The sequence below is a fragment of the Bemisia tabaci genome, chromosome 2 (genome assembly GCF_918797505.1).
Source record: "Bemisia tabaci chromosome 2, PGI_BMITA_v3".
Classification (NCBI taxonomy): domain Eukaryota; kingdom Metazoa; phylum Arthropoda; class Insecta; order Hemiptera; family Aleyrodidae; genus Bemisia; species Bemisia tabaci.
In genome coordinates this window covers 26701232-26722859 of record NC_092794.1, presented here as the reverse complement: position 1 = coordinate 26722859, position 21628 = coordinate 26701232, and the positions used below count along the sequence as shown (strand labels likewise).

The 21628-nt window shown below is 38.9% G+C and overlaps 1 protein-coding gene across 2 annotated transcripts in view; it reads right to left on the bottom strand.

The window, feature by feature from the left end:
* The window catches only part of LOC109032479 (protein Fe65 homolog), a 32787-nt gene that overhangs the window by 4748 nt on the left and 6411 nt on the right, over positions 1-21628 (bottom strand). For both annotated transcript variants that reach the window (XM_072297045.1, XM_019044634.2), the window contains exons 2-12: positions 20499-20684; positions 14089-14329; positions 8287-8406; positions 7378-7586; positions 6450-6669; positions 5905-6103; positions 5161-5288; positions 3125-3291; positions 1892-1978; positions 911-1113; positions 220-396 (exon numbers count right to left, since the gene is read on the bottom strand). In XM_072297045.1, the coding sequence (XP_072153146.1) occupies positions 220-396; positions 911-1113; positions 1892-1978; positions 3125-3291; positions 5161-5288; positions 5905-6103; positions 6450-6669; positions 7378-7586; positions 8287-8406; positions 14089-14329; positions 20499-20640 (1893 nt within the window). In that variant the 5' untranslated portion in view covers positions 20641-20684. The remainder of the gene's footprint in view (positions 1-219; positions 397-910; positions 1114-1891; positions 1979-3124; positions 3292-5160; positions 5289-5904; positions 6104-6449; positions 6670-7377; positions 7587-8286; positions 8407-14088; positions 14330-20498; positions 20685-21628) is intronic.

The following is a 21628-nucleotide window of genomic DNA, read 5'->3' as shown; positions in this document are numbered from 1 at the left end:
AGCAAGCAGGCTATTTTTTACAATCTCTCTGCTCTTAGAAAAATGAAAAAGAAAGTTCAAACTTACAGAACACTTTTAAAACTTTAATTTCACATCTACATATGGGAATAACTGTAGATAATATTAAACTTTGAAACCTTCAAAACTAAAACTGATTGATGCAGCAATACCAAATAGCCACTGCAAAATAATATTAATAGAAAACATTAGAAAACGTACTTTACAAGCTGCTTCAATTGTTTTACACAATGCTCCAGATGAAGGTTCACAATGAAAAACATGTGCAATAAATAGATCTTGGGCAGTATGCATGATAAAAGCGCACTGCTGAACATTTTTGCCTATTCCCAAGAACGAGAGGTAGCGCACTCTGCATTCAGCCACCTGCTTCTCATCCTGTAATAATAGAGATAAAGGCTACTTAAGAATGACAATCATTTAGACAGTACTAGACACAGTCAATACATATCTTACATCTTATGTAAAATTTCGTGAAAAAACCAACAGTTCATTAAATAGTTCGGAAATACATTTCTAAGGGGAGGAAAAGCTGATCAAAGTTCAAATAATCTAACGGTAACGGTCAAGACGTAGTAAAGCAATGCCTGAAACTGGGATTAATCAATCAGTCAACACCATTTCCCCCCGCCTTGCTACAACATCAGAGCCTGCCAAAAATATCATTTCTTACAGGTCCTATTTTCGGCATTTGCAAGCAGGTTTCCGTGGTCATTTCAGGTTGAAAATATCAGAAAAAATTCTTAAAAGCTTAGTTTACTCCTCACTTTCAGATATTTAAAAAAAAAAAATGGGTGCCACCAACTCATTGCTCTCTGGAAAAAAACTTTCTCTGCTTATGGCTCTTTTCCTTATAAATGATGAAACATTAAAATTGGATGTGTTTCTTTACCCCTGTATGTGAGATGGTGATCATGGATGGAGCAACGGCTACGCTCACATCACTCCATTCACTTTTCGGAGTGTTCAGCGTCAAGGTATCAATGGCAGTGTTCAGAGCGTCCATCCCACTTGCTTTGTCCACTTGCATGGAGCCTAAGTACTTTGCCGGCAAAACTTTCCTAGGTTCTTCCATTGGAGTTGGGAAACAATGAGCTGTGAAAAGATCATTTCAATCAGGCGACGAGTGATGTAAAATATACAAATTGAAAAACACTTTTAATAAAACGATCGAAATTTTTATAAAACAGTAAAAGCTGTTGTATTAAAACTTTTGAAAAATTTAGAAAGCTCACGCTTTCACTTGAAAAACACTGATCCTGTTGGAAGGAGCTTCACTTGCGTATTTGGAAAAATTCTAGAATTTCCTAGGCTTTGCGTAAATATGGACACAGAATGCACAAAAGAGCCCTGATTGGGGGTGAGAAGAGAGGAGGAAGTCTCTTGATTCAGCTTTTGATTTTGGAGGGATGTAATCCTTTGAAGTCAATTTTTTGAAGGCAGAATTAGCACAGCAAGAGGAATCTTCCGGCTGAGTCATTTGTTGATGCAAGATGCAAATTTCATGTCACAAGTCTCATTTTTCCTCCATGCTTTCGTGTTTTCCAGGCTTGGTCTATAAGTAAACAAATTTATCCTCTAGTTCTATGAGGGAAATTTTTCATGTAAGCACATCGAGTTTTATAGGACGGTTTTTGATCTAAAGCTCTTCAATTGATACTAAAATGTAGACATAAAATAAAAATTTAAATAGGAGCTGGAAAAGAAAATTTCAAAATCGAAACGAGACATACTCAGAAGGATAACGCTGAGAGGGATTCATACACTCCTTCATTTCTTGTTTTACGTAACTCTCAAATTTTGATGATAATTGTGATAAGCTGCTGATAAGGTGTAGCTGCAGTGGATTAATGAAAAGTTTTCTTCTACTTACTGACAGGTGCTGCACTATTTCGATGGTGAGATTTGCGATTTTCTGTTGGCAGATTTGTTGGCCGTGTTGCTCCAGTCCTGCAACCGTCTAGAATAAAAATATGTTTTACCGTCAGTATTGGTCGAAAGCTTTCATCAATACTTGAGTCAGAAAATGAGGAGTTCACCTTAAAATTAGATCATCATGACTACTTGCTGAGGGTTCTGCATTATTCTCAACAACGTTGATACCCTTCGACAGTAATCAAGATTTTAATTTCAATTGCAGTTTTGCTCTATTTCATTATTCCAATCGCTCTCTAGACAAGGTTTGGATTAGAAAAAAACATCACATGTTTTCTCTTCAAACTCTTAGGTAGAAAACAATTTGCACGAAAGAATATTCGAAAATCTGCTCCTGAAGAAGATATTGATGAGTCAACATATATTAAACATAGATCAAAAGGAAGTTAGATTATACAAATGACGTTATTTGCATTTTTAACATTTATGCTATGTTAATTTCAAACACTTGTATGTATCTTGTTTAAGAGTTGATTTCTAGACTTCCCAATTTGGTGATTCGTTTTCCTACTGAAATTTTTAAAAGATAACATGTGTAAAGCATTTATTCATATCTTGTCTAGAGGTCTGTTGTAATTGAAGACCCTTTCATCTCATCTCTTGGCATTATCATACTGATCAACCATACAATCGCAAGAAATCTAAAGTACATCATTAAAATCTGATCAGAGAGTAACTCACAGTTCAGCAGTTCAGAATCTCTCTAAAACTGCAATCATCACTTGAAAATGTATAATTTTCACACACAAAATGAGGCCATAATGTCAATGATTTTTAATTCTGTTTATTTTTGATTTATACTTTCAAATATTGTATTAAAAGCTAAATTTACAATACTAGATACTTCTCATCATATGCGCGCATGCAAACTGAACTTGCTCAAAAATCCTTACCTCCCCTCACAGAGGAAAAAAAATCACTCAAAATACTAAACAATTTCAAGAAGGAAGAGGTTTAGAAGCTGCAAATAATAGCAAAATCTTAAAAAAGACTGTTAATGCTATCAACAGATCAAGATATTCTTTGGAAAAGTACAAGGCTAAAAAGAGGTCCTCGATAAGGAGGCTTTTAATTTGGTTTTGGGCTGACAGGTTTCAGATGATTCCGCAGTCTTGTCTTAGTCAATGTCAATCGATGCGCTCATTCAAGAAAATTAAAAAAAGATACTCACTTAAGTCAATTGGCTTTGCTAAATTTTGTTGAAGACTCCTTTCAATCATTATCCTCTTGCAAATATCCCTTAAAGTATTGGCAATAGTTCTGGCAGCAATATCACACCTGAATACGTGGCACATGTGTTTCCTAGTCATTCGATCTCTGGCCACATACGCGAAATCTCTGAAAAAAACAAGTTGAGAATTAATACTACGAAGGGCAGACTATGAATATCACCATTTTAAGCATAAAAATCGTGCACCTATTACCAGTCTGTCATTTCGCCAATAGAGGAGAAGCAACTTCATCAGGCTACAGAAGAGAGCAGTAAATCAATGGCCAAATTACCTATCTCTGTTTTCAAGATGGCAGATTTCCCGGCATACTCTAAATTGTTTTTTTGTTTTCTAAAAATTAGTCATTGAAATTACTTGAAAACTTCTTTGAGTTCTTTTCTCTGTTGCAGAGTATTCTATAAAAATTTCCAGCTATAAAGATGGCTTGTTTCTCCTCAAAAAAACAAAATAGGTGTGAAGATTTTAAAACACTGCATTGGAGATACATGGATTTGCACTTTGACTATTAATACGCAATGCAAAACATTAAATATGTTGTACTCTAAATGAGGACGCGTCATGAATATCAGTATAAAGGCCAAAAAGTTGAAAATTGAATGAGACAAGACATTTTGTCCTCAGCACCGAGGCCATCATGCTGCATGACAGACTAAAAGCCATCAGCAATGAAGAGGTGAAAATAACGTCTGGAAGATGGCGCTAAAGGTTTGTTTTGCAGCCATTTTCAGAAATGAAAATTTGAATAATTCAGAGTCAACTTTTTGGCACTTAGCCCGATACTGATGATGAATCTTAAGATGTCCTAAGGAGGGATATACCTACACAAGGTAAAAATGCTGAGTTTTTAATAATGATATTTTGAATTTTAATATTCACACAAATAAGAGAGGATACAGTTACAACCCATTATATAAGTTGCCCAATGCATATTTTTTCAATGCTTAATGAATTTATGGAGTATTTTCCTACTCTTTTATAGCAAGTTTTTCTTGACATTCTCAACGTTTAACAGAAGGTTATTTTACAAAACCCTTATCGGAAATCACTAAACTTCCTAAATGATTGATTGTTGCGAAATATGCTCACTTCATGATCTTTGAGCAAGGCAAACTGAGAAATTGAATTTTGGCCAAGAATTAAAGAGTTAGTTAAGCACATAAATTTTATGAGTAGATTCTCAAGCATTTGCATCATTTCAACGAAGTACTAATTGCAGGAGTTCTGAAGGCATGTTTTGGAATTTTTTTTATTATCAGACCACCTACTTTTTCAACCAGAATGATGCTACAGAAAATTGAATCAGCAACCAAGGCTGAACTATATTAAACGCAAAAGCCACATAGGAATCAGACACTAAATTGAAACTTATAATCAATGAAGCAAAGCAAATAAAAATGTGTGGGAAAAAAATTAATGTTACCTTTCTCTGTAAGAATGAGCGCAAAGTTTTTATCCCATCACCAATAGAAGAGAGGCATAAGAGAGAAAAAACAAGAAATGAGTGACAACACATGGCACATACTAGAGGAAAATTCTAGAAATGTATAAAACATTGTTCAGCTGGAGGATTCAGCCGGCTATCACTTAACTCACATTTTATTATATCTGCTTAAAATATTGGGAAAAGGTTTCAAGATTGAGGTTTTTAAGAATACTTTTCATTTACCACTGATTAAGTTTATTTGTACTCATTTCGTTTCGAATGCGGCACTGAGTCAATATTTTTGAGAAACACCATAAAGATACAAATATTTCTGCAAAAGAGTAGTAAGAATCAGTTTTTGAGAGATCATGGTCAAACTTTGAAGATTCACAGTGAGCAATGACACTTTACCCCATTCACTTTTTCTGAAATAAAAATTATTTTAAAATTTACCCTTTCCTTAGCTCAAAGAACTAAGAGATATTTTTGAACTGTCATCTTAGATTATTATCTTACATAGAATAATATGACACTTAAGCCTTAGTACTTTACCTTCCATTATCACGACCAACGCCCCACACCCGGATAGTATGGATAGGCTGTGCATTCAGTGCTGTTAAATTTTCTGGGTCGATTAACTTCAAAGCACCTTCGTCCAGATCCATGAATAAGTCTTTACCCTGCAGCAGTCAAACAGAGAATGAGCGAGTTGCAATCTGAATAGTCCTAAAAATTTCTTTAGAATCCTAACTAATTAGGCCTCTTACCAAAATCAGAAGATAACTTGGAAATGCTTGAACGTTTAAATGTTTTTAAGTGCGTCAAAAAGGGAAAAAATTAAATTTCTTAAGCCCCTGAAATAAAGTTAAGATTTTTCGAGGTTCATGCATTCACAGTTGAGCCATCTGAATATTGGGCATAGATCATGATAACTTTCAATTTCCTTAAATTCTTCGTATAGGAAGAGAGAAAAATTGCATGCCAGTGGAAGGTTGTGAATTCTTTACTAATGGGTAGTCTCAGAACCAAGGTTTGTTTTATGCTCATTGTAACTACCTTTAAAATTTTGTTTAAGTTCGGTGTAGCCATAACTAATGTAGTAAATTAAAATTTAGCTCTGGAAAAGAGGTATTCATTTTGAAAGACAAGAGAAACATTTTTTCCTCCGCTTTACTGAAGTCAAGGTACTATATTTCAATTTTGAGGGCAATATACTAAAAACAGTTAGCGGGTAAACGTTCCAACAAACATACAAGGAGGAAAGAATGTTTTAAGAATAGGATTTAAAATACTTACATCTCCCCATCGTCCCACATTATCAATAAGATCATTTCTCCCAAGAGATAAATCAACTATACATTTATTTACAGCTTTGCTACTACGTTCAGGCGTTAAGTCCTCTTCCGCAATTTCAACCCAACCAAGAGATCTCACTGCAAATCGAATCACTTTCTCTTTGCCTTCTGGCTCTGCACGGGCTGGATAACTCCGCCGTCTAAGAAAAAAATAAATTAAATGTTTAAATGGCAAAGTTTAGCAACATTAGAAAACAGGTTAGCACTGCAGTTGAGAAATACAAAAGATCAAATTGTGAAAAACATGGCTGTTTGCAGCCTCACCTGCACAGAAACACCAAATTTTTCACAATTTGACTTTGAATCGGTGTGTGACCACTTGCCTTGTTACTACAAAAGATCTTTAGAGTAAACTTATTTACTTTACATAATTTAGGAAAAACTAAGGCATAATATAGGAGGTTAAAATATTGCATGCAGGTACTTTATACTTGCATAATCAACTTATAGTGAAGGGAAAAAAACCTCAAACTATAATAAACTCACTTGAAAGCTAGGTCTTCTTTCTTTTTTCCATCTAAATCTTCAAGAGCAGAGCTTGTATTGCTTCGAGTCACCAAACTAATACCACCTGTTTGCTGAAAACTTGTTAAAGCTGTTTCAGCATCTTTGACTAGAGGAGTTTTTGGTTCGTTCATGGCTGATTCTGGTGGCTCCCGTTGAATAGTTCCGCTTTTAATATGCCAATAGTATGCCCCATCATTATCTATCAGAGCAAAGAATAAGTAAAATTAATGTTAAATATCCTTCAAAATAGCACAAGTGCAGGTTTGTGTGCTCATATGCTCCGGTATCATGCAAAGCTTCAATAGAAATTTATCTTCTATTTTGATTTCAAGGTAAAGTCATGTAGATACTGCTAAATTTTCTTTTTTATTTTTCCTTCAATTTTTCTCCATTCAAATTCAGCTTTATTAGAAAAGAGACACTGCTACAAATTTTTGTTTGAGTGAATAAAAATTTTACTAGACTGAAATACATATATGGTGACGAAAAAGTCAGATTTTTTCGGCCAGAAGAAGGAAAATTTGAATTTTCCTTCAGAAATACTCACACAAATTGTACATGTAATCATGCAGAGAAATTTTGAAATTGATTACGGAATCGAGAAGAATATATCAATTTTAGAACATGGAATTTTTGCATAACAAAAATGATCAGCAAAAGTCACAGGTCATTCATGAATCATTCATTTTATATCCTTTCTTGATGCAAACAGTCATAATCAAAGTAAAATCGAAATTCAAAATTCTTCTTCAAAACTCATTGCCAGCGGCTTATTTCCAAGGGAAAAATAATTCTTTCTCACACTAGCTGTAAGCCTCGCTTGAAACTAATTTTTGTAACTGAGACAAAGTGCTTACTCTGAAGTTAAGATGAAAAAAATTTAATGAAAATCTTTTTGAAAACATACCTTCATGCTTTTCCCAACCAGCGGGAAGATTCTCATCCTGACAAGGAGATGAAGGCGGAGACAATTTTTTGGGACTAGAAGGAGATCTCCTTTTGACGGGGACAGCATAAATATCGCTATTTAATTGACCAATGACATGAGGAATTTTTCGAGGAGAGTCCGTGCTATTCAGTAGAAGGGTTGTTGGAGGTTGATGCTTTTCAAACATACTGTAAAAAAACGCAACAAATTGTTTACCAAAAAAAGTAATGTATGGATTTGAAAAAAATAAAAAAAAAGTCATTAAAGCTTGAGATGGGAAGGGCTCATTATTCACAGTGGCGCACGAGAAATATGCATTTAAAAAAATATAATTTATGTCTTTCACTAAAACATTACGTCTGCTATGTTTCAAAGAAAACCGTTTGAAATTCACAGTGATGCAGGTGTAGATCTCATTACTTCCTAACGCCACCACTGAAAGAGTGCTGATAAGCCAACTTATCTAATATATCAAAATGCCTGACTGAGCCTTAGATAAATGTATGTATCAAGAGGGACCATTATTTTTGGCTAATTGTCGAAATGCAGATTAATGATTCATTTTTTGGTACAAACAGGTGTTTTGACAAAAATGTTCGTGCACCATTAAGAACAATAAATAGGTGCTTCTTAGACGATGATTTGGAACTTTTTATGCTACTCCTCACAGTATTTTGAGCCCTTGTTATTTTTTTGGGGAATTTCTATCATGTGCACGGTTTTTAGATGTTTTAATAGTACATATCCTCTCAAATCGATTAATAGATAATTGTTTTTTTTTAATACTAATGTTATCAGGAATGAAAATAAGCAGCTAAAAAATCTAATATCGGCAAAAAAAAATTTCACACACAATGAATTATATATTCGGAGATTAACAATACTTACTTATCCTTCATTCCATTCCAATTTTGAGTGGTGGAATCAATGAGATCTGGTTTCGTGTGACGTAATGCTGTAGTCAAATCTAAGCCCCTGTTCACATTTACGTTGTCAGGAATCCCATTCCTATTGAAAAACAAATACAAATCATGAGAAAGCTGTACTGCGGAGGCTGTAACCGTAATAGTACATCGTATACAGGGTGTCCCAGACTTCCCGTCCAGATTATTTTCTCGGTTGTTTTAGGTCGGGGACAGCAGAGCAGGGATGCATTGGGCATTGACCCCAAGGAATACGAATTTCACCGTCCAAGCCCCTTGGGTGGGTCAAAAGGAGGTCCTCATTTTGAAAGGAGAGGTTTCTGTCATAATTTTGAAATTTTCCGAGAATGAGGCAACTTATAATGAGTATCTATTCTTCCATGCTAAGGAAGAACGCCGTATGAACCTTCAGGCGTTGCTAAATTTCCTTTGAAAAATCACTAATTTTCGAGAAAATTTGTGAATATTTTTCTTTCAATTTCTCTGGTAATTTTGCTTGCAATGGAGAATTGGCAAGTACATTTTTTATTGTTTCATCTGAAAGTGCTTGAAGAGCTGATTGCACATTATTTTTTATAATTTTTTTCTGATATAGGAAATAGTATGAAATTAGACTTAAAAGTGAGAAAATGCACCGCCTAATGACGTCATCTGGCGGCATTTTCCGTTTAAACACACGTATTTCAGCAAATTAGATCATTTTGTCATATCTTCTTCAATAATGGTTCAATTCATGAACCAAGGGTATCTTCGTGTTCAGTTCACTCAGTAATTTCTACTTAAACACGAAATTCATCAAATTTCAGACACCTGCAAATTCTCTATTTGATCTAAAAATTCTGCAAATTTTAAGGAAAAATATTGATAATTTTCCTCAGAAATAGACATTTTATCGGGAGAAATTCGGCATCAGCAGAAGGCTCATACGGCGTTCTTCCTTAGCACGGCAGTATTTTCCCCCGACGCACTGTGCTTTCTCTTACAAGGGCAGTGCAGTGCATTGACCGAGGCAAGACACGAGAACATGTAAGTTGCAGCGAACCGCGGCGTCGCAAAGGGAAAAAAAAAGGTAAGGAAGGAAAAAGATCCAAGTTGAACTGGGTCGGGTGCGGCGGAAAGCGGGGGGAGACGGGGGTCCAGGCCCCGAAGGGGGCGGGGGGATCGATACGGGCAAGAGCGGTGGCGCCTGAAAAGTCGGCAAATTGCATGGCGTGTCTGGATCGAGCCTTGCGGAGATCGTAAAACTGCGTCTTGACTACATTATAATAATTAGAGCCGATGGAAAAGCGTGGACACGGGGGAATGCTGCCATGCTAAAGCAAAACGCCATATGAGCCTTCGGACGTTGCCAAATTTCCTTCAATAAAAGTCAAATTTACCGAGAAAATTGGGAATATTTTTTTGTCAAATTATTCAGTAAATTTTGATCACAATTTCACCTAAATTTCCTGAAAATGTCGAGGAAAAATAATAATAACTTTCCCCAAAAATAATCGTTTTATCGAGGGAAATTTGGCAACTCTTGAATGTTCATGATGCGTTTTTCATTAGCACGACAGAATAGCTGCATACTGCAACGCGCAACGCAAAAAGAGGGACGCCTCCGTCAAAAGTACGAGGGAAAACAGAGCACCCGGAAGTGAAGACAAGCACTAAATTGGACCTATTTAGGCAAAAAAGATCTATGTGCATAGGATTGTCATGAAACATAGTTCCTTTTGGCATAAATATGTCCAATTCCCCGACACTCGAAGAAAAACAATTCAATGCACTGAAAAAAATGAGTTAGCGTCAGATGACTAAAAATGGTTTCTATACACTAACTCAAATTGTGTGATTTGGACACACATGATTTTTGGTTTCTGTACACTAACCACTATTAGTGCTGGAAACTAATTCCGCTACTCTAATTCGCATTCGGTAGGGTTGGGTCAACCTAACCTCAAAACTGAGAGAGGAGAAAACGGCTTAGCGAATGATAACTGGACAATACTTTCAGGAAAAGAAGTTTTTTTTTTTTTTTTTTTTTTTTTTTTTTTTTTTTTTGAGAGCTTGCGCACTCTAGGTATAGTTCATTGGCCTTAGTCGTGTAGACAAACAGCCACCGCTAAATGATGGGAAGATTACAACAACAGTAGAAACAGAAGTACAAAGGAAGAAACGAAGGAAGAAACGAAGAGAAACATCCATGCCACTCCACGGTGACAAGATCTGAGACCATCAAATCTTGCCACCGAGGCCGGGATTCGAACCCGGGACATCTAGGTCTGTGATCAGTTGCGCTAACCACTGGACCAACCGATGTCGGCGTCCGAACACTTGAGATATTCTTTTGAAATTACGGGAGAACACGAACTATAGAAGTAAGCAGTAAGTTCACAGATTTTCGTAAAAATATAAACTGAACGCGGAACGCTTTAATCGCAATTTAATATAGAAGATTGACGACTCCAACGAATATCATGCTTGTTTACGTTTTGAATTGAACAGACGATTTCTAACCTTAACAGGTTTATTTATGTTGCTTTCGAACGTTTTCAAGAAAGAGAGGACACTATAAATCATACCGGGAGTATTTACATTGTCAAACGAGCCCGAAATTTCACATTTTAATTTATTTTCACGAGCTGACGCGATTGAGGCTGTTGTACCGACGCCACTTTTTCGAAACTAAATAAATGTAACGGACAATGTGGCAGTTAGTGTTGAGGGCGAATTAGTTTGACCCGAAGGTGAATTTGTCTTACCACAGCGCTAATTTTACAGCTAGTGCTGTTTTCCAATTCTGGTTCGCGCTCTAGTAAAGTCAAGTCAGCGTATGAAGCGAATTGATTGGTGCTTCAGTACAATAAATTAGTTCTGAAGCCTAATTTTGATTCTACTTGGCGAGAACCAACCAAATTAGTTCTCAACGCTAACTACTTTTTTTTCAGTGTGCATACGGGACATCGAAGTTCTCGACCCAGGAGACCGAACGTTTTCGTCATAGGAACCAAACTTCGGTTCGGGGAACCAACTTTTTGTGCCATTATAATATTTGAGGGGCTTGGAAGACAAGGCGCATAATGGCAGTTTATGTTATTTCTAGAGATACGGGTTTGAAGTTTCGAAATTACACGGATCCTTACGGCGGGAAGGAAGCTCAAACTAACTTTTTGATGCTTAAAAATAGGAATTGGGGAGCGAGTTTTTCACAAAATATGCATTAAGACTATAGTTTTACTTGAAATCATTAATATTTCAATTTTTTCAAAAATTGCACTTACGCGCCTTGTCCTCCAAGCCCCTCATTTTACAACACTTGACTGACTTTTTCGAGCTCAAGCCAAAATACGAAACCAAGATTTTTCGAAAATCGCCGAGCAAATGAAGGATGAAGTGACGGTAGAAGAATTCTGAAACTTACTTGGTTTTGGAGCGATTAAAAGCTGAGAGTAGGCAAAACATTTTGCACACTAATACGGGGGTATTATTAGAATATACCTATGTATTTTTCTTTTTTAGAGAAACGAAAAACAAGTGAGTAAATTAACTTTTGCGGGATACAAACTACACTCGAGAACGATTCCAACTTACTGCAAGAAAATGTGACAAATGGAGTCGTTTGACTGAATACAGTATGTGCTACCGATATAATTTATTCGAGAGTACCCTAATCGCGAGCGCGACTTCCGAAAAATGAGATGAAATACTCTTCCTCCACGGCCACACTCTTGATTCGGTAAAGAGAAAACGGCACGATGCAGTCAAAGGTCGCGGCAAAACTGAGGGCTGCTGACCTAAGCGGCGGGGCAAAGAATCCCTAGAAATCCTCCGTGCAGCCTCAAACACTGCGATGATATCTGATTTGAGTCATCGATGAGTCATAAGTGACGGGATAATTCTATTGTTGGAATCAGGATAGAACTGTAATGAAAACCTGATCAGGGCAAGGGGGATAGACGAAGGGATGGCGCCGCAAAGTAACTGTCAGGGTGGATTACTCGCTCACTACCATGCTAAGGAGAAACGCCGTAGGAACATTCGAGAGTTGCCAAATTTCTTTACAGGGTGTCTAAAATTTTCAACAAAAAAATTCCCTGACGTTTCCATGATTTCCCTAACAAAAATGGCCAAAAAACCGGGGGAAAATTCAAAATTCTCGACAGGCGGAAAAATAATTTCCTGACATTTCTCTGGCAAAAAGGAAAAATACTCCTAATTTTTCGACGCCTTTAAACTGATTAGATGTAAGCAAGAATTATTTTCATGTTATAGGAATATAATGTAATAAATAGAGCAAAATATATGGCGCCTTGACTAAAGCGAGATATTTTGTCGCCCCTCTGACGTAAGGGCGTATCTCGATTGCCACGTGAACCCTGCTGTCCGTGTAACTCCATGCTTGCCAGGGCTCATGTCGGTATCGCGATATACGCCCTTACATCTGAGGAGCGACGATTTTTGCCTCATTTTTAAAATTATAAAGACATCAGCAGAAATTCTGGTAAAAATCTCCGCAAGAGTAAAATTCGCGAAACATTTGCCGAAAAATCCGTGTTTTTCGATTCCCCGAACGTGAAAATCGATTGCAAAATAAAATTCCCTGACAAACCGAATTTTTGCAGATTCCCTGGCGTTTTCCCTGATTTCCCTGACATTTCCCCGTTCTCCCGATTGCTTCGGTCCCTGGAAAAAAAAACACATTGTATCTAGAGTCCAGACTCTTGAAAATATTGACGAGAAAAAATACTTTTGATTCAATCAGATTTTTGCTTAAATCAAAAGGAAATCCGCTCAAATTAAGAGGCTTGGTTCTTGATTTAAGGTTAAATCTGATTGAATCAAGAGTCTTTTTTCTTGTCGATGTTTTTAAGAGTCTGGACTCCAGATCCAATGTGTTTTTTTTTTTCCAGTGTAGAAATCTCCGCAAGAGTAAAATTCGCGAAACATTTGCCGGAAAAATCCGTGTTTTTCGTTTCCCCTGACATGAAAATCACTTGCAAAATAAAATTCCCTGACATACCGAAGTTTTGCAGATTCCCTGGCGTTTTCCCTCACTGGAAAAAAAAAACACATCGGATCTAGAGTCCAGACTCTTAAAAACATCGACAAGAAAAAATACTCTCGATTCAATCAGATTTAAGCTTAAATCAAGAACCAAGCCTCTTAATTGAGCAGATTTCCTTTTGATTTGAGCTAAAATCTGATTGAATCAAGAGTCCTTTTTCTTGTCAATGTTTTCAAGAGTCTGGACTCTAGATCCAATGTGGTTTTTTTTTCCAGTGCTGATTTCCCTGACATTTCCCGGTTTCCTCGGTCGCTTAACACCCTCACTGAAAAAAAAATCTCGGTGTAATTACTAAGAAAAGGGTAAATTTACCAAGAATTCAGGGTTCTATTTGATCCCAGTTTTTTCTTGGTAAAATTACCATTTATGGAATTGGTAATTTTACCGAGAAATCTCGGTAAAATTATTGAACTTTCTTGGTAATTTTACTGGGCCTTGGTAAAAACGCCAATATTTTTTATCGACTGTGGTAGAATTACCGGGATAAAATGGCGAAGTTACCGGGAATTGATTACCAATAAAAGTGGTATTCTCACCTGAGAAAAACAGTAAAAATACCGGTTTTTAGGTAAGCTTACCAGTCTGTGTTGGTAAAATTACCAATAATTGGTAAGAAAAGTGAGGTGGTAAAGGTACCAACGGACCGTGGTAAAAACGCCGAGAATTTTTTTTCAGTGCTGCTTAAGATCTCTAACTAAAAAAGTGGTGGGTGGTTACCTGTATCTATGGTTGTCGATGGTGGCGGGATGGGGTCCGGTGGTGACGTCGACCCCCATGCCGTTGATGTCGAGGGCGGCGTAGTTCCTCCGGGCGGCGGTGGCCGGGGCCAAGCTCGGGGTCGAGCGGGCGCTCCCGGTGCTCCCCGTCTCGGGCAGCTCCGTGTTCGAGTTGAGCGCGTCGGCCAGCCGCGCCGGGTCCAAGTGGTAGTTCGGGTTCTCATAGCTCAACAACCCGTTCTCTGAAACATTCAAACAAATCACATTAGAGACGAAGATAGGGGAGCAGACAATTCTTAGCCTTTCCCAAAATTTGCTGTTTTGCAATAATGGACCACTAGACAAGGTACGAATTTAAGCATTCTGATACATGTTTCTTACCCAGAATTTCACGTAGAACACGATTCACACAACGAAAATTACTGAAACCAACTCCAAACGAAGATATTAACGTTTTTATTTCTCATTGATTACGAGGAATTTGAACTGCCCGCTCACAAGAAACTCAAAGTTCTACTTGAGTCAAATCGCGCACTACAACGTTTTCAGCAAGCTTCTCAATCGAGCAATGTTCATTTCCCGCCATGTATTTTTCAAACTACAAGCAATTTGCTATAGCTGAGCCGAAGCGTCAAGATTCAGGCTGCCAGATTTTTATATCGCAGAAACTGTCATGATAACGTTTAGCGCGCGATGTGAATCGCGTAGAGCATTGAGTTTTCATGAGCGGGTGGTTTGAATTCACGCATCGAGAATCATTAAATATCTTCGTAAGGAGTTGCTTGCGGTAATTTTTGCTGTGCACATCGTGTTCTACGTGAAATTTTAGTTACGAAACATGTAGCAGAATTCTGAAATTCCTACCTTGTCTGGTGATCCATTCCGCCTCTTATCTACATAAAACAGGAAAACTACATTAAACATAAAACTGCAAGACTGCCGGCATAAAAAACAGCGCAGTTAGAAGTTTCCTTCCCCAAAAGCAACGTGCTTCAAAGTTTCCTTCCCCAAAATCAAAGTGCTTAAGACTTTCCATCCCTAAAAGCAGCGCGCTCAAAAGTACCTATCTTTCCCCACAAGCATAGGGTGCTTGAAGGACCTACAGCAAATGAAACGACTGGCTTAATGGTTTCCTTCCCCAAAAGCAGCACGCTCGAAAGGCATCTAGCACAAATAACAGTGCACTCCCCTGAAGGGGGGAAAAAAGTATTCCCCAATTTTTACAAATATTTGCAGCCTTCCCTAATTCTCACGCGAGCGGCCACGCAATCATGATCGCTAGAGTACCTATATTGAGAGAGTATGGCCACTGGGGTTACCACCTCTGATTGGCTAAGCCATCTTAGGCTAAATGGAGCCCTTAGGACCCAAAAATGGCGGACGCCATAAATTAATGTAATGCAAAATGACTCAAAATGTAGTTTTCTTTGCTTATCGTAACGAGAAATTTACTCAAATGCACTATTGCGACATCTTTACATATTTTTAAGACTAATCGTGTGCAATTTTTGAGAAAAATTATCTTAGATGTAGTAAGGTTGGCAGCAAGTGCGGTTGGTGATAACCGTCAAAAGTTGGCAATGACCCCCCTCCCATCCACAAAAACCAAAACAAAGCACCGCCATTTTTGGGTCCTAAGCCTCTCCATGGGGCCCAGTGGCCATACTCTCTCAATATAGGTACTCTAATGATCGCCTGATCGAGAACACTCTGCACCCCTGGACGAAGAATACACCCAGTCCCGGGTTCTGACGCCGCTCAAACTGGAATGTAGCCAAAAGAACCAAAGTCCATTTTGATGATGAGCACCACAACGCTAGTATTCACGCGTAGTCCGGGGTTCATCAGGAAAATGGACTTTGCTCCTTTTGATTGAAGATGCCTCTTGTATTCTGAAGACTCCGCATCAGTGATCTAAGCTATGCATTCGGTTAAGACAAGGGCCGAATTTTGTTGGTCCGTCCGACGTACCAAAACATACTTAGGACGACTCTCAATTGCACTTAAGTCCCGCTCAGCACTTCTGATTGGCCGGTGGTGCGGTTTGGACTCATCGATGGACGTTGCATCGCCGTGAGTAAGTGCTACTTCCATGCTGGTTTGTCTGAAATGACGCCAATTTCGCCTTCGGAGCAAGGGGCTTCGAAAATCCCGAGCCTATCGCGACAGCTCTTCGGATACTCGAGGTGCCTTGCTCCATAGGCTATTTTTCTTTCAGTCCCTGCAGTAAACATTGCCTACCCAGTAAGGAGCTTCGAGAATCTGAACTTTTTATCAAAGCTCTATTTGTCGAAATGATGCGTTTCTAGAAAATTTTGTGTGGTACTTTACAAGGCTACTGCCTTGATTTTTCGCGCTCTTCCACGTACCATAACCATTTTTCCAAATCTCATCTACCAAAAAAGTGATCGCAATTTTACGATTCGGGAACGCTCGTAACATTATTTTCCGAAGACGCACGCCCTTGAAAACACAAAAAATGAACAGTACGCTAAAAAAATACCCCCTTACACAAAGTTACAGCTACTTACGACCAATTAACGAGGAGTCGCATCAATTTGGAAGAAAGAAAATGGCAACTTTGGAAGCGCATAGCTCACTTATGAAGCCTTTTCGGGTATATGTGTATGGGAAATAATAGTCGTGTTTTGAGCCAAAAAATCGATCCTGAAAGTTATATACGTTAACTTCCCATAGAGTACATAGAGTCGTAATGTAAGTGGGAGAGCTGGCGCCACTTTTAAGCAATTTCCAGGTCCCGAACTCCAAGACTCCTGTGCGGTGCCGGGTTACTTTTTCGATACAAAATCGATTGTTTGCGATACACGGGGACCCGGCTTGTCTCTGGATCCGGCCGAGGAATTACTACGTATTCCACACCGCCATTTTGGATCGAATATGTATAGAAAAGTGACCCGCACACCGGGCTCGGAACTCGTCGAACAGAACATGGCGCCAGCTCTCCCATCTATACATTGCAACTCTATGTACTCTATGTAACTTCCGGACACCCTTTATAAGGTGAAACGGGAGTTTTCCGAGGCGCAAAGCAAATCTACGCTGCGAACTTGAGAGCTGAATTTGAATTAATACAAATCGGGGCAAAGACCCACGGTTCTGAAACAGGAGACAGGAGTCGATAATCATGCGATCGGGAACCGAAACGGGCCCGACTTGATTGCGATGAAAGTATAAAAATAGTTTCTGGTTCTACAAGCGCGATCCGACGACGGGCGAAGGCGCCCGGACAAGCCGAAGTGGGGGGGGGGGGGGGTTCAAAGGCAGGGAGTCGGAAGAGCGGGAGGGGGTGGGGGTATAGGGGTGGGATGGGGTGGGTAAAGGCCTCGGGGAGGATCGATCGAGAGGGTGGGCCGCGGCTATAACAGGGTCTCGGCAAATTTTGTCGCCTCTCGCGATACAGCTCCGAGCTTGCCAACCACCCGATATCGAATTTCGCGAGATCGGAGCCCCGAACCTCCCCTGTCGCACATTTTTTTTCGTTCGGATTCGCGAACGGAATACGAAGCGATTTTTTCCGTCCTGAATAACATTTTTCAGCGGGAAAATCGCGGTACTTTGAAATTAAGTTGCAATTTTTTGGCGGTAAAATCGGTATCATCGACATCTGAGCGATTACCTATCCTCAATCTTATCGCAATTTTATCTCTACAAAATCGTGCGCGATAAAATCGAGATTTCGTCTTAATTTATCACGATTGTTTGTTCGATAATATCGCGATAAATCGCCGTCGATGAAATCGAAACTTCATCTTAATTTATCACGATTGTTTGTTCGATAATAACGCGATAAATCGCCGTCGATGAAATTGCGATCTTATTGCAAATTTATGCGATAAAATCGCACTCTACCGCAAGTTTTTATCCAATGGTATTGAAGTAAATTGATGTCGAAAAAATAGCGATACATTCTCCGATCAAATCGCAACTTATCGCGATCGCTGCAACTTGGCCTACGCTTCTTACGTACTTTTCTTGTCTGAATTATTTTATTTTGTTCCATTTAGGAACAGTGCAAAATCTTTTGATAAAAAAATCAGTCGATCTGTTGCACTTAGTGCGTCGATTTTTGAAATTTTATTTTTGCCCACTGGACGGGATAACACGAAGGTAAAAGAATTATGTGATTGGTCAGCTTTCTCAATTGACCTCTACAGTGGCGAGGCGAGAATGAACAATTATCGATATTTCCGCATTTGAAGCTGTGGTAAAGAATCGATTATTAAGGTGTTCGTTGCAAACACCCTATTCGTCGATTCTTCTCCATTGGTTTAAATGACAGATCAATCGATTTATCGCAAAGCACGTCACGCCACGGGACCTTTATCGTGTCAATCGCGGAATATGTTGGATAAAATGTGTAAGCAATTTACGACTCACGAAGTACCTTTACCTTGTTGTCGGCAAGGGCACGGCATTGACGACGGACCAAGTCAACCAATCAAGTGACAAATTTCATCTTGGTCTTGTCTTGACTAGTCGACAAACATATTATTTCAATAACTAGCTCGCTGACTTTTTTATCGGAAAAGCCGGGTTGCCTACAACTTTCTGCCTACGCAACACGGACATCCATAGAGCAGAGCGCGAATAGTAGAATCCAAGCATCGATGCTGAGAAAGCTAGCGCGCCTTCAATTTTTGCCTATGCAACACGGGCATCCATTAGGCACGATTAGTTGTATCACAGCGCCGTTATTGACGAGCAGCCAAAAGCCAACGCATCGGGCGGATAACTCAGTCACTGTCAGTGAAAGCGTCATAAAATATTCTTTATAAATGAAGCTGGGGCAAAGTTATTGAGGGTTTTGCTTGTTTTTTTTTTTTTTTGCTTGTTTATTTTTTCAGGTCGGCAATTTTCGTCTCCTGCATATTACACGCTTTGAGGATTTGCGTTAATATTTGACATGAAAATGGAAATCAACTACGGAAATTGATAAAATTGTGGTAAACGCGTTGTGCTGACCTTTCTGGGAATGCTCAGCGCGTTCACGAAAATTATCGTAGTCTCTTCGAAAATTGCGGAGGCGTACAAAAATTTACACCCCTGGCTGGCTGTTCATCAGTTTACATTTTCGAACGGTTTCTCGTTTTCAACAAAGTGGCAACGTTGCGTTTATCAATTTAACTTCGGCTAACTTTTCCAATTTATCAAACTTTGTCAAAGTTGTCCTTCATTCCATCAAACATCTTGATACTCCATGACATTTCCACTTGAGCTCAGCTCATTTTCACTTATTTTCCATCGAACTCCGACAAACTTGATCACGGTTACGTTTCTGTCCGATCCAAAATTCTCAAACTATGATCAAAAGTATTGGGACTCTTTTTTATCGGAGGGGGGACAAAAGGGTAGATTATATTGCCACGCCCACTCAGTAGATACCTTACTGAAAAAAAAAAAAAAAAGTTTGGTCGTACAGGACATAGCATGCTCAATATTGTGCAAACCAACCTTCTTTTGACCGAGCTAAAAACGCACAGAAAAAATTTCCTTGAAGTATTACTTTGACCTACAGCGTCATCTCTTTTCGACAAAATTTGCGTTTTTTTTTTTTTTTTTTTTTAGTTAAATCCGTGCGGATTCAACTCAACATCAGTTTTTTTTAAGCTGAAAAAGCATCGTTCTGTTATCAATAAGTTTAAGTTAAAAAAACGACAGCAAATCAACGTTTCTTTAACTAAAAAAACCGACTTTAAGTTGAATCTGCAGGGATTTAACTTAAAAAACTTAAATTTTGTCGACAAGAAACGACGCTTTTAGTCAAATAGTATCGCGGGTTTTTTTTTTCTTTTTTTTTCTTTTTTTTTTCTTTTCAGTGTGCTGGCTCGGTTACACGAACCGAGCGTTTGCTTTGATAAAGCGAATGATCCGATCAATACTGTACACCGAGCGTCTAGTCCTGGTCCAGACTGTTGAGATTAGAGTACCTTTATAGACAGAGTATGGCCATCTCTGTGCCGGGTTTTCATTGGTCGCGAGAAAATAGGCTGACACGATATTCTTATGGCTGTAAATAACCAAACAAAGTAACCAAACAAAATGGCTGTTATCGGCAAGCAAGTTTGTGGTTATGCACATCTTACATCCTCCTGTGATAAAGGCGAAAGGTGATTCAACAGTGTTTTCATGTGTTATTCGTTGATATGCTAGTTTAAATTGCTACTGCTGCATAATTGATATTTTTTTCAAATTTTTGCTTCTTATCAATGTTACGGTGAGTCACCATCTTGTTTGTTCATTTACGGCCGTAAGAGCATCATGAAGCCTAAAAACTCGTTGACCAATCAAAGAGCGGCACAGTTTATCTTGTAGTAATTAGATACGAATGGCCATACTCTATCTATAAAGGTGCTCTAGTTGAGATGAGAGAGTGAGAGAGAGTGAACTTACCGAGAAAGACATCGTCTTCTTCGACCTGCTGCGAGGCGGCTATGGCGGCCATGCCCAAGAGGGTGGCGTAGGGGCTTCTTGTATCCGACACTGGGTGCAATCCGGGCAGCAGGTTCGGTCTCACCAGCTCCCCACACAACATAACATCCGAGGTGATCGCCACTTAATCGCCGCGCCCCGAGGCCCCTTTAAAACAACAAAAAAAAAGGCAATGAGGCTTCACTCCATTCTCCGATGAAAAATTTACACAAATCGTCGTTTCCCTCACAAAAGAACGTAACCAGGATGTCTACTAAAACAGGCTGCCCAACAATCAGAACTTTTACAGTGCTTTTTCAGTACGTTCCCAAGATATTCAATACCTCCTCAACATAAAAATTCAGTACTTTATCAGTACCTCCATTTGACGAAACTCGAAAAATTTCGAACATTCGAATATCTCGCTCAAATTGCTTTAAATCGATTATTTAAATGAAGGAGAAACACTGTTGCAACTTAGCAAGAACCACCTCTAGCCCCCGGGCTCCTCAGGAGGCACGGATCTTGGATACTAAAAAGCCTGGGTTACACTTCGAAAGTTTCAAGAAGGCCGATACATGTGTCAGTTATTACTTGTCGATAGCCAAAAATCATGAAAATGTATTCGGAAGATGTGAATATATTACTTTCACACAAATCTTGACTGGTCAGAGGCTCTGAAAGCTTATGGTAGTGCTTTCCTGTTCCCGGCACCTCTTCCTCATTTCCCTCCAGTGGCATGGCGTGCTTTGCGATATATCGATTGTTATGCTATTAAAGCTTATGGAAAACGATCGAGAAACAGGGTGTTCGCAGCGAACACCTTAATAATCGATTCTTTACCATATGTTTAAATGGCATAACAATCGATAAATCGCAATTCACGCCACGCCACTGTTTCCCTCCTGTCAGGTGCTAATATGTCCCACGCACACACAAGCGCTCTTACTAATTCGTGTAAAATGAAAAAGACGTCGAACAAGGACCGTGGGCGCCTTCAATTTTCGGCACCCGCAACTTGGACATCCCTTGTGTGCGAACAGTTGCATCCGAACACTTTATCAACACCTCGTCTCATCCGTGTCGGACTGAGGCCTATAAATTAACAAATC